Source organism: Pinus tabuliformis, chromosome 5_2 (genome assembly GCF_031772625.1).
Source record: "Pinus tabuliformis cultivar Carrire ecotype Pingquan chromosome 5_2, CPIR1, whole genome shotgun sequence".
Classification (NCBI taxonomy): Eukaryota; Viridiplantae; Streptophyta; class Pinopsida; order Pinales; family Pinaceae; genus Pinus; species Pinus tabuliformis.
The window spans coordinates 302,175,825-302,187,908 of NC_142306.1; the positions used below are offsets into that span (position 1 = coordinate 302,175,825).

The 12,084-nt window shown below is 38.0% G+C and overlaps 1 protein-coding gene across 1 annotated transcript; it reads left to right on the forward strand.

Moving 5' to 3' along the window:
- Positions 1-1,788: 1,788 nt before the first annotated feature.
- Positions 1,789-11,549, forward strand: LOC149158737 (14-3-3 protein 7-like). The gene is made up of 7 exons (XM_089436303.1): positions 1,789-1,966; positions 2,700-3,006; positions 3,115-3,202; positions 4,646-4,755; positions 4,888-5,036; positions 10,917-10,966; positions 11,074-11,549. Exons 1-7 carry the CDS (start codon positions 1,894-1,896, stop codon positions 11,077-11,079), a joined length of 783 nt encoding a protein of 260 aa, XP_089292429.1. The 5' UTR covers positions 1,789-1,893; the 3' UTR covers positions 11,080-11,549.
- Positions 11,550-12,084: the final 535 nt, after the last annotated feature.

Sequence of the window (12,084 nt, forward strand, 5' to 3'; positions counted from 1 at the left end):
GTTTGAAAATAATATATTTAATAGTGTGTTATATTGTTATTTTGTTTAGAGGTTTTCTAATGAAAATGGAAGGCATGTTATGATGTCTTATTTTAGTCGTAGTTTAACTAGTCGGAGGAATTGTCCAGAAAGTTATGGAAATTCTGGTCATATTTAGAGAAACTCTGGCAAGGATTTTTGTAAATCCAAGTTATAGTTGTTAAACTTCACAATTTTAGGCGTCCTAAACGTTTTTGATGGTGCTGAATGCATTTCCACCATCAAAAACACGATTCAAACACTGCCTCTACAAGATTTTTTGAAATTTTTTTGCCCGAATTCCGGCCACTTTTGGCCATCTATCTCGGTAGACGACTCCCTTATTTTATCCAGTTATGTAAATATTTTGGATTAGTAAAATTAAATAAAAATAAAAATAAAATAAATAATTAAAATAAAATTGAGATAAAATAACAATTTAATATTGATGGTTTTTGGGTCTTTAGGGTTTGACAATATGTGGTTTAGTTAATGGTATTCTTATGTATATTATTATTATTATTATTATCCAATTTTAAGGTCATGACCAAGTCAAACACCAAATTGGTGTATGAGACCCCCTTGTTTGTGGGACAAGGTACCCATCTCCTCACAGTGATTTGACTACTAAGTCTACGAAGGCATACATACTCTACCCCTCTCGTTTTTGAACTTGTAACCTCTTAGGAGGAAACACATGCTCTTAACCATTAAGCCTACTCAAGTTCTATATATATATATATATAAAACCAGCTTAAATCCATCTTAACTTTAGATCTATAGCAGTGGAGAGAATCAAACTTATAATGGTCAAGAAGATCAAATTTTTTGAGATGTAAATCTCTTTTAAAATAAAAAGAAATTCTTAGTAAATTCAAAACTAAAATAAATCTAAATTAATAAATATAAATATATTAAATATAAATAAATATAATTTTTTAAATATTATTAGGCTTTGGCAATATCAAGAGCTCTTCTAGACCTTTTGAAGTACAAAACATTTGTTAGATGAGACTCTGTGTGAGAGTTATAGTATGGCACAGTGCAACCCAACTTAACAACCATGATGACTTCTCCTTAAGAACAAGCACCCTCACCCTCACCCTTAGGCAAAGGGTTAGGAGAAGCATGTTACATGATGCCACCCTTGCAAAGGAGAGGACGTAGTGGGACAAACATGTTACATGGGGAAACGACTCTAACGACTACCCCTCCCGGTTGAGCCGGTCCGCGGGGACACAAACATGTTACATGGGGAAACGACCCGGAGCGTTGCAATAATTTAGAAGTCAACACCCGCCTCTTATAAAATTCAAACTCAACTCGAGTGCCCACCTTGACTCCCGGCGGTACCACCTAGAGCTCAATCCTCCTCGCCACAGGTATTGCGGTTGGTGCATACGACCGTAGACTAGAACCTTTTGGTCCCTTTCCAGGTAATCGGGCCCACAGGCAAGTCTAGATCAACCAATTGACAGTTGGCCTCTTGTTGACGTGGGTCCCACAACGTTGCCCTACCCGAGATCATCCAAGTCGCATGTGGCGTATCATTGCCAATTGTCAGCCGCTCAGAGGCGGAGACAACATTGTCCATGTAGGCGCGTGCCGCGTGGCAGGACATCGGCCGTCCGGGGAATGTGACTGCACGTTCTTGGACGGTAAGGGGTGGGGCCCGATGGCTGGATTCCTTCCCAAGGCCGACGCCAGTGGGGCCCGCAGGTTAAGCCATCGACGCCACAGCATTGCAATTATAATACCCGATGCCAATTGTTTATAGCACAGAGTGTTCTTCTTCCACTGCTTTCTATCTCTCGTGGCACACAAGGAGGAGTTTCAGAGAGGCCAGGCCAGTCTGCGGATCTCTGTTCAGACAAGATGAGTAGCGACAAGGAGCGGGAGAATCATGTTTACATGGCCAAACTCGCTGAGCAGGCCGAGCGATACGATGGTATTTCTCCAGATTCCATATATGTTTCAGACAATCAAATCTGATATTGCTATGCATATTCATGTTATTGTGCTTTTTTCTGGGGCCCCTTCTTTGAATTTGATCTTCATCAAGTTAGACATGAAAAATAATCTGAATAGATCCACAATGGTGAAGATCATCCCCTCCTGTTAGTCTGTGATGGGTTGTTTTTCTATATTTATGACACATGAGGTTTAGGCATAATTTTGAAGAGCCATACCCACATGGGTATGGTCGGGTTTATCTCCTTAGATATACTAATGGGTTCTAGGTTCAAGTTCAGGGCCTGTCTCTTATCTCAAAGTCAGGCAGAAGTTGACTGACGGACCCTGGTGATTTGTCACTGGTAAAAAAAATCACTGGGGAGTATCCCCAGTCACAATGAGAAAGTGGGTCTTTGGAGTTAGGCTTGAACTCTGGGAACGGCCTGCTTGAAATTGGAAAAAACTTCATATTCTTTTGAAAAAAAGTAGTAGCTTTGAACATTAAACATTTTCCCCAAAAATGCAAACATGCAACAACTTACCAAAAAAGTCTTCTGATAATAGATCTGCAATGGTTAAAAGCCCCTTCTTGTTTTGGCTAATTCACTGTGTTTTCTATTCAGTTCTAGGTGTCCCTTCGAAAAAACCCTATCAGAGACAAAATGAAGTCGCAGCATCAGAATAGATCTCTGATGATATGTGTGTGCATATTGTTGGCTTTGTTGTAGAAATGGTTGAAGCCATGAAGAGGGTGGCGAAGCTGGACGTGGAGTTAACTGTAGAAGAAAGGAATCTGCTCTCTGTTGGGTACAAAAATGTGATTGGGGCTCGGCGAGCTTCCTGGAGAATAATGTCCTCTATTGAGCAGAAGGAGGACGCGAAGGGCAATGATCATAACGTGAAACGTATCAAAGAGTATAGACAGAAAGTTGAAGCAGAGCTTTCTAAGATTTGCCATGATATTATGACCATAATTGATGAACACCTCATTCCTTCCTCCAATATTGGCGAATCTACTGTTTTTTACTATAAAATGTAATTTTTCTTATATTGACCTGTGAAAGCTTTGTGCAACATGGGTATTAAGCTTTTGGGTTTTCTTATTTTTGGGGTTATGGATGTTGGGTTTTTGTTGTTACACAGGAAAGGAGATTACTACCGTTATCTGGCTGAATTCAAAACAGGAAATGAGAGAAAAGAAGCCGCTGATCAGTCCTTGAAAGCTTACCAGGTAGAAATCTCAGTTTGAAATTTGATGTATTATAATTTTTAACTATTGAAGGGTTTAATAGTGTAACTGAAAGATAAGGAAATGTTTAATTTTATCAGTGATCTACTTAACAAAGGATTTCGTTTTCCAAAGGGTACATCCTCTGGTGAAGTTTTCATTGTTATGGTGGCTTTCTGAGAATTTGGAATGAATCATAGATGCAGGGAATTCTCTGTTTCTTCACTAAGTCCTGTTTGTTTTGGGGATTTCCAGTGGAAGGCATGATTTAGGTCCTAGCAATTGCTTTTCTTAGCTTACTTTTTGATGGGTAGTCATTAATTTCTCTGCCAACGGGAAGCTGGCTGAAGTTCAAAATTTTCACCAGATTCTATTTATGCCAGAGAGTGAATTGCATACTTATTACTGACTACTGGAGGAGACCTTTTATTGACTGGATCCTCAGGAATTTCTATGCAACATGTGAAAATTGAAAAGTGGGATTTTATTCCCCTTCTAAAACAAGTTGATATCTGGGGTAAGAAGCGTGCGAAAGTACTCTTTTAATTCACTTGATGCACCGTAATTAGAAGATTTCCTCATTAGAAGAGGGTGAATTGCATGCTGACTATTGGAGACCTTTTATTGATCGGGTCCTGGGGAGATTCTATGAAACGTGTGAAAACTGATAGGTGGGATTTTGTTACCTTCTAAAGAAAATTGATATCTGGGTAAGAAGCGTGCAACAATGGTCTTCCAATTTTCTTGAAGCTCTATCAGTCGTCTATGAATGCTGGTAGTTTGAATGCAGTTGTTTTCCATTGTTTTGATTATGCCTTTGCTAGATATTTGAAGAGTGAAACTAACACAGTGGTTCTTCTTGAAGATTATATCATACCCAGGTAAATCTGATGGTTAATGGGTTGGCGTTCTGTTATTTTCTTCCAATGGTTTCTTGGGATGACTAATCTGGCTTAGATGGTGCTGCAGTGTATTTCTAGTTTTCTTATTTTTGAATTTCCTTTTTCGCTATTCCCTGAGGGTTAGATGAACTAGAAAATAGCATCACTCACAGGTTGCCATGAAGGTGCATGCATATAACTTAGAAGATAGCGTATAGACTCAATGAAAACCAATCTTGTTGTCCTTCCTGAGAAGTCTCTTGTGGCCTTGCTATACCTTTGATGGCCTTTTCAGCTGGTATAAGTGCTTCATAGAAAATTTATATTGTTCCCATTTCAGGTTTCAAATTTCAATTTACTCTATTAGATTATTTACAATTTAGCTACTGTCTTTGTTGCTCGTATGTGTGCATCAGTCTGTTGGGTGAAAACTAGTGTAGTTTTCCTTGCTGAGAAGTCTTTTGTTGCCTTACTATAATATTGATGGTCCTTTCAGTTAAAGTACTTGGGTCCAAAGAGTTGGCCAGAGCAGTCATTTATTACAATTTACAATGTGTTACTGCAGACAACTTCAAGTACTGCAGAGTCGGATTTAGCGCCAACTCATCCAATCAGACTTGGATTGGCCTTGAACTTCTCTGTTTTCTACTATGAAATAATGAATTCACCTGAAAGGTATGCATGTTTCCCATTTTGCACTGATATACAAAGTATGCTTAAGTAGCCTAGTGCATTTAGAAAGTTTTAGAAGTGAGTATATGCCAAATTTTCTATGACATTTTTTCATATATATTATGTGTGTTGCAGGGCTTGTCATCTGGCCAAGCAAGCTTTTGATGAAGCTATTGCAGAACTTGACACCTTGAGTGAAGAGTCATACAAAGATAGCACTTTAATCATGCAGCTCTTGAGGGATAATCTCACTTTGTGGACCTCTGATCTCCAGGAAGATGGAGGTAGGATTGAGTTTGCTATTAATTTCTCCAAGTTTTGTATGGGCAAGCATTAGATAATTTAGCTGACTGTATTGATCATAAATATATTTGTTTATTGCCAAACATCTATGATCTGTCAGATAACATCTGTTTAATATTATGCCACAGTGAGGCAACCTTCAAAATAGTCTTAAGATTGGTTTGGCCCATGTCCTATAAGACACAATCATGAATAGTATGCTTTATGTACTCCTTGGTACTCTGTCTTTCACAAATGTTGTTACCTTCTCAAAAACTGACCCCAGACCATTTTTCGCCAAAACAACTAAAATTCATGTTAAGGAACTTTTTGGATTATCAAAAGTCACATTGCAACTTACTTTCCATATAAGAGAGAAGTGCATTTAAGAACAGACCAGAACCACCGAGTTAGCTTCCTACGCAACCAAGGGTTGCTGAAATTAGCTTCCCTCCAATGAAAATAGCTAGAGAAGATATTGTGAAAACCACCAGCTGATATGAGACCATAAACTCTCTGGCAAATTCACTGTTCCAAAATATGTGCTTTAAATTCTCTCCTCTCCACACTGCACAGACAAACCATTGCTGATACCAATTCTAGCAAGTATATTTTCTAGCAAGCCCTCTGAACCGATTCTTGTCATCCAAGTATTTTAAGATTTAGTGTTGAGCAGATAGTATTCAGGCTTTTTTTTTTTTAAATTATTTTTGACCATTAATTTTCATCATTACAACCAGTGTGGCAAACATCTCAATTTTATTGTGAAAAATTTGCGAAATCTCAATTTTTTTTTGCCTAGCTGATGTTTGCCGATTCTTACTGATTGTGGTATCTTGGTTTTGCTAATGTTCGTTGATTTTTACTGATATTTTCTCTACTTTTATGATTTTTTGGTTTCTGGATCCTTGCCAATTTTATCCTGATGCTGATGTTTGCAACGTTGACTATAACTGACCATCTGGAATTAAATGTTTCAATGATACTACTGGGCTTGGTGTTCGAATGACAGTATGGCATATGAGAGTTGAAGTATAGGATAGATTGATCATTATGCCACACGCTTCAAAGCCTTTCTCCAAATTGACTCAAAGCCTGTGATGGCTACCTAAACACTGTCACAAGTGTCAATTATTTTGATTATTTCCAGGTAATCAGGTAATCAGTCTTCGACCTTTTACTATGGATCAGATTCCTAGAAATATCCTTCCATGCAAACTAGTCAATCTGATCTGGGCCTCATAGTTCGTTCCATTTATAATGTCCTTTAATTGAGAGGAAACTGCTATCTAACTTTAGAAATGAGCCAGGAGAGCCAGAAGCAGTCCAAGAACACCAGATATTTCTGCTGCTAAAATTCAAGCCATCTCGAAATCCCCATAGATTCCATCTCATAAGAAAAGGCATGATTGGCCAAGGATCAAAATTTTGTAGTTCTCTTCATAAGGGAAGCCTGAACTGTGCTATCCATTAGAGAACTGTAGTCCTGATAGAAAAAATATTCATGGGGAAAATAATATGATGTCTGATTGCATTTGCCATGCAAAATTCGCACTTGTGGTCCTAGCTGCTTTACTGCTGAATCAAAAGCCCTGGGTGCTAACATCTAACAGCCCAAGCTTTTTGTGTTCTTTATCCAGTTTACAGATATTCCAAGAAACAATAGGTAAGCCTTTCCACCCTCCTGGTATGTCCCATGGATTATTCTGAAGGACCTTGTCAAGCTTGTACTACTTGGGGTCATTGGAAAATCAATGGGAGGAGTAATGCACATGACTAGCTGCGAGGATGTGGGAATGCATGGTGTACTTGCCAGCCAATGAAAAATCCCTATTTTACCACGTTGGAATCTTAATCTCAATTTTAGCAAGCAGCCACTCTCACATATGTTCTGTAGATGCTTTTATTCCTAAAAGGATTCCAAGATATCTCATGATCCTAGTCACAGGACTAGGATGGGTCAAACTGTACAGCGCACTCAGTGATTTGATATGACATAGCCTGAAAACTGGATTGGGTATGCCAAGAAGCAGCCTGATTGGTTTGGCATGGCAGGGTTGGGTTTCAACCTTGTATAATTGGAAACTCCACCATCAGGCATACCGATCATTTTAGCTGATGTTCTGGTCACTAAAATGTGAAAAAACGGAGTAATTTTAACACTGCTTTCATACAATTCAAGTTATAATAGTGGTTGGGCCTCTATTAATGCTCACTCTTTTTGGCGTTATTTTAACAGTGAATCATATTCTGAAGTATTTATATGTCCTAGCTTCTTATCTATCTATCTAGAGAGAGAGAGCGAGGGATAAATATGGAAATTAGGTGGCTTTTCTTATATTTTTATAGTGACCGAATCTTTGCCAAGTTGACCACTGGGAGTTTGCTGAGTCACAGGTCAGCAATTACCCTTTGGCCAATGTGGGTTTTGTGTTGAGTTGAGTCTTGTGGCTTTGTTCTCAATCCTGTTTATTGAAGTCCATTTCTACTTTGTGTTGACCCATTCCAGGATAGCATTAATGCCAGTAATCCAGTAGTTTGTCTTATATTCCACGAGGCTGATCAAATTCATTCCAACATTTGTTGAGTCACAGGTCAAGTATTACCCTCTGGCCAAAGTGGGTTTTGCACTGAGTTTGAGTCTGCTGGTCTTGCTATCAATCCTGTTTTTTGGACTTGATTTCTACTTTGGGTTGATCCACTCCAGGATAGGATCAATGTCAATAATCTAGTAATCTGTCTTATATTCCTTGACACTGTACAAATTCATTCCAACATTTCGAGGTACCTGCAAAATATACATTAAACATCAGCACCATATACATTAAAGTTTTAAACATTTCATGACCATCACGTAGGTAATTCTGTTATATCCTTAGTCCATTCCTCTTCCAATACTAATTTCTGACAAAGTCATGCATTTTGTTCCATCTTGAAAGGGATTGTTCTAACAAGCATGAGACTAAATAAATATTTTTTATATGACAGATTCTGTTTTCAATAAACTTGCGGCCCAGTTCCTTATCGTTATCCAGAAAGTCCTACAGTTTCTGGTTTCTACTTATTGATACCTTGTCATGAATTTCATTCTTAACATTGAGTTACCCATGACTATCAGTTCTGAGTGCTGACGCTCATGGTGAGTGAGGAGTTCACTTGAAAGTTGAAACATGTTGGTGGAAAAACATTTATGCAGTGATAAACTGGAAATCAATACGTCATATCTCTCTGTGACAGCCTCCTTTCTAATTTGAGATTACTAACCTTAATGTATATACATATTTCCAGTCTAGACAGTGCAGTCATCTCTGCCTTATTGTTGGTGGCCTGTCCAAATTCACCTGAATAGGTCGGTTAGCATTTTATCTCCTTTTTATCATCATCTGCTCCATACCTTTCCAGGGTGTTCTCTTTTGCTGCCTAGTCAACATCATCTGAGGCCTTCATGCAACATATTAATATATTATGTTCATAATTTTTCGACAGCAGAGTGGATATAGTGAATACTACTGTTGGTTGTTACTATCATCTTTATCATTAATGCTAGCAAGTAAATCAACCTTTGTAAAGGAACCTGGCAGTTACTCATGACTACCAGTTTACTAACTTCCAAGTTTTACTTAGGGATATCAGCTCAGCTACATTGTCTGCCCCAATCGAGCTGAATAGTTCATCACCATATCTTCATTTCTATCATTAATTCCTTTACCTTACTTTCTTGGGTTCCCTTTTTCTGCCCAGTCAACTTCATACAATGCCCCTTCATGGCATGGTCACTCGATGAATGCCTTTCAACAGTAGTTATAATAAAGAGTGTGTTAACTTTTATTTCTCAAGGGATGTTTCGGATCTCATTCCCAGTTTTTTCATTTTTTGTAACTTATTTGGTCATTCAATCTTTGATATTTTTAGCCTCTTTGGTATTCACTGGTGTCCTAGTTAAAATTGGAAATTGTGATCATTTTTAACTATTTTGAGCTTGTAATATATACAAGATGATACTCCGCTAATTGGTTATTGGCTCACTGGTGAGGTTGATGGAGTGTTAAACTGGCCATTAGGGTTCCATTATCTCTGTGTTCTGTTCTGCACATATGGTACAAGGTTCAAAAAGGGTGAGGCTTGGTGGAATTCCTAAGCAATTTTGGTATAATAGGTAGTATTCACACCTGGCAGCTATGCCAAAGGAATTTCACTTTTTACTGGGCAGCAGCCCCTCAGGGCATTGTTACCATACGTGTACTCTGTGAGGCAAGTGAACCATGGGAAGGATGGAGAGCATTGTGTAGAAAAGTAGTGAGTGAAGGTCGTCTTTGACTTGTGCCTTAGTTAAAGAGACCACAAGCAGTCCTGTCCTTAGTATGCATAAGTTACTATAAGTTAGGCTGAATTCCTATAAGCTAAGATGAGTTCCTAAAAGTTAGGACGCGTTCCTAAAAATTAGGATGAGTGCATGAAGCAGTTTAACTCATGTGGTTTGTTGGACTCAATTGTTTGTCTCCTAGTGCGAGTTAGAAATTCCAATGGTTATTTGTGGGTAGGATGAGTTACATGAGTCAGTTAGACTCAGTTAACTAGTTAATCACAAAACCAAGTTCCAAAAATACACTTGCCAGATTTAGCATGAGCAAACAAGCTTATAAGGAGGATGAAGGCACAGAATTGATTCATTGTTTTGTGAGCATGAGTTGGTGAGACAAGACAATAGAGAGCATGAGTTTGTGTGCAGGAGCTTGTGTGTGGGAAGGGTGTACTAAGGAGAAGCTTGTGTGCAGATTGATAGAAGAGAATTCCTTGGGATTTGTGCTAGGATCTAGGAAGCAGATCAGGGTTCTTGCAAGGTGTTTCAAGGTTAGGACAAGCAGAGGGAGAACAAGATTGTTTTCTGATTGAAACAGTTGTATTGTAAGTGATCTATTGCTCAAATTTCTATCAATAAAATTCTCAAACAAGCAGAAGGTTTTCCCAGTTGGGCTCCCTAGAAAATTCTGTGTTATTGTATTGTATGAATGTGTTTTTAATTCTTTTCTATTCCACTGCAAAATAGTAGAGAAATTCTGTGACTTGCTGTTAAATTTAGTTTCAGAAGTGTTCACTACAGCAGTGCAGAATTTTCAAGGAACTAACACACATTGACTGCTCAATGCTTGGTAAATGGGAGTAAGATGAGTATTGAATCAAGTACTTGGCCAAGGGCCATAGTACTCTGGAGTACTTGGCCAAGGGCCATAGTACTCTGGAGTACTTGGCCAAGGGCCATAGTACTCTGGAGTACTTGGCCAAGGGCCATAGTACTCTGGAGTACTTGGGATTATTACTTGGAAGTATCGGCACTTCCAAAAAGAACAGATTCTTTACCTCCGGTTCCATGGATTCTAAAAGATCTTTTCAAATCATTACTATTATTGAGGGTCAAACATTAACTCACAATCTATTTCCTACATTCTGTGAACGCACATCCAAACGCATATGTCTCTTCCATTTGGTAGCAGTGACATGACGGTGGTATCAATGAGTTGTTTATTCTTTTCACATCATGGAGTTTAAATTTTCTCTCGAGTTAAAAAAATACAGTTGTGAGTCTTTTCTGTTACATCCTTAAAAGGTCCTTGTTGATAGCCTTCTTGCACATCATGGTTGTGGGGTAGATGTTATTTAGCTTGAAGAATCATTACCACAATGTGTCAAGAGCTTATAAGAGCATCTCCCAAGTTAAATGGCTATTCTGAGTGACATCACTATATAATCACTTACAAAATGCGTTTGGAAAAAACAACTATTTGCAATGGTTGGGATATCTAGAGGATGGTGTCACTTGTTGCTTATAATTTTTACTGTTTTGAAATCCTTACATTTACTTGTATTGTTGATGCTATGTACAGTTGAGGATCAGACCAAGGGGGATGAGCCTGTAGTCGGGATGGATGAAGAGGTAATGATAATTTTATTTACAGATATAGCATGATATTTTACTGTTGAGTTTTCACTATGATTGTGCACATATGTATCTGATGTTTATGTATCTTGTGGGTGTTGCAGCTTTGAGCAGGTACATGTGGAAACAAATGAAGTTGTTAGATCTATGGGCTTTTATGTCGGCCTCAATGTACTCTAGAGTACTCCTTTCTGCTCTGCAGCTGCAATTTACAAATTCGCTCTATTTATCTTGTTATTGACACCTGGTTTTGTTTATAAGTTTTAGATTGGAACAAAAGACGAGTAGAACATTATGGGGTCTTAACTTGGTGTGTATACCATGGCTATTAAATGCTTCATTATGTAATAGGGGCCCAGCACTGCAGTACTGTGTAAAATTTAGAGTCTTTCGTTGTGCATTATTATCGTTTTGAAGATTAATATAGGCCTTTGATGGATGAAGTGGCTTTGTTGCCACAAAGGCGCTGAATTCTTTGAGCTTTCCTCATTTTCTTTTTCAAAATTTCTGGAAGTTATATCGAATCTAACTTAATAAAAAGGAATATCTTGTATGGATTGCAGGATGTTAGATTAAATTCTCCTGGAATTCAAGTGTGTGAGAGATTGGCTGTAATTTGATTGCCTTGTAGGCATTAACATTGTTTCAGATATGAGTTGCAACGATGTTATTTATGTTATGCACATATACACGTTGCTGCGAAGGAAATCCTTGAAATCAAACTGGGAATAACTGACTTTTAAATTGCCTCTGCTGAAGTTCGCTTATCAATTATTCGAATAATAGGCAGTGCATTTTTTAGTTTTTCTATTGCATCATGAGTGAGAAAGACAACCATTTCTTGTAGTATAAATGGTTGGGCAATGCTCTTAATATAGGGGTTGAAGAATTTATAGTTGCCAAGTAAACTAATGAAATATTCGAATTGTAGTCAGCACAATTTTTACTAATGAAATATTCGAATTGTAGTCAGCACAATTTTAGTTTATCTACTGCATCATGAGTCAGAATCATTTCTTGTAGGGGTTGAGCAATTTATGGTTGCCAAGTAAACTTATAGTATGCTTTGCTGAAAGGAGTTTTGGCAAATAGTGAGATTTTGTTTTGTATATTTA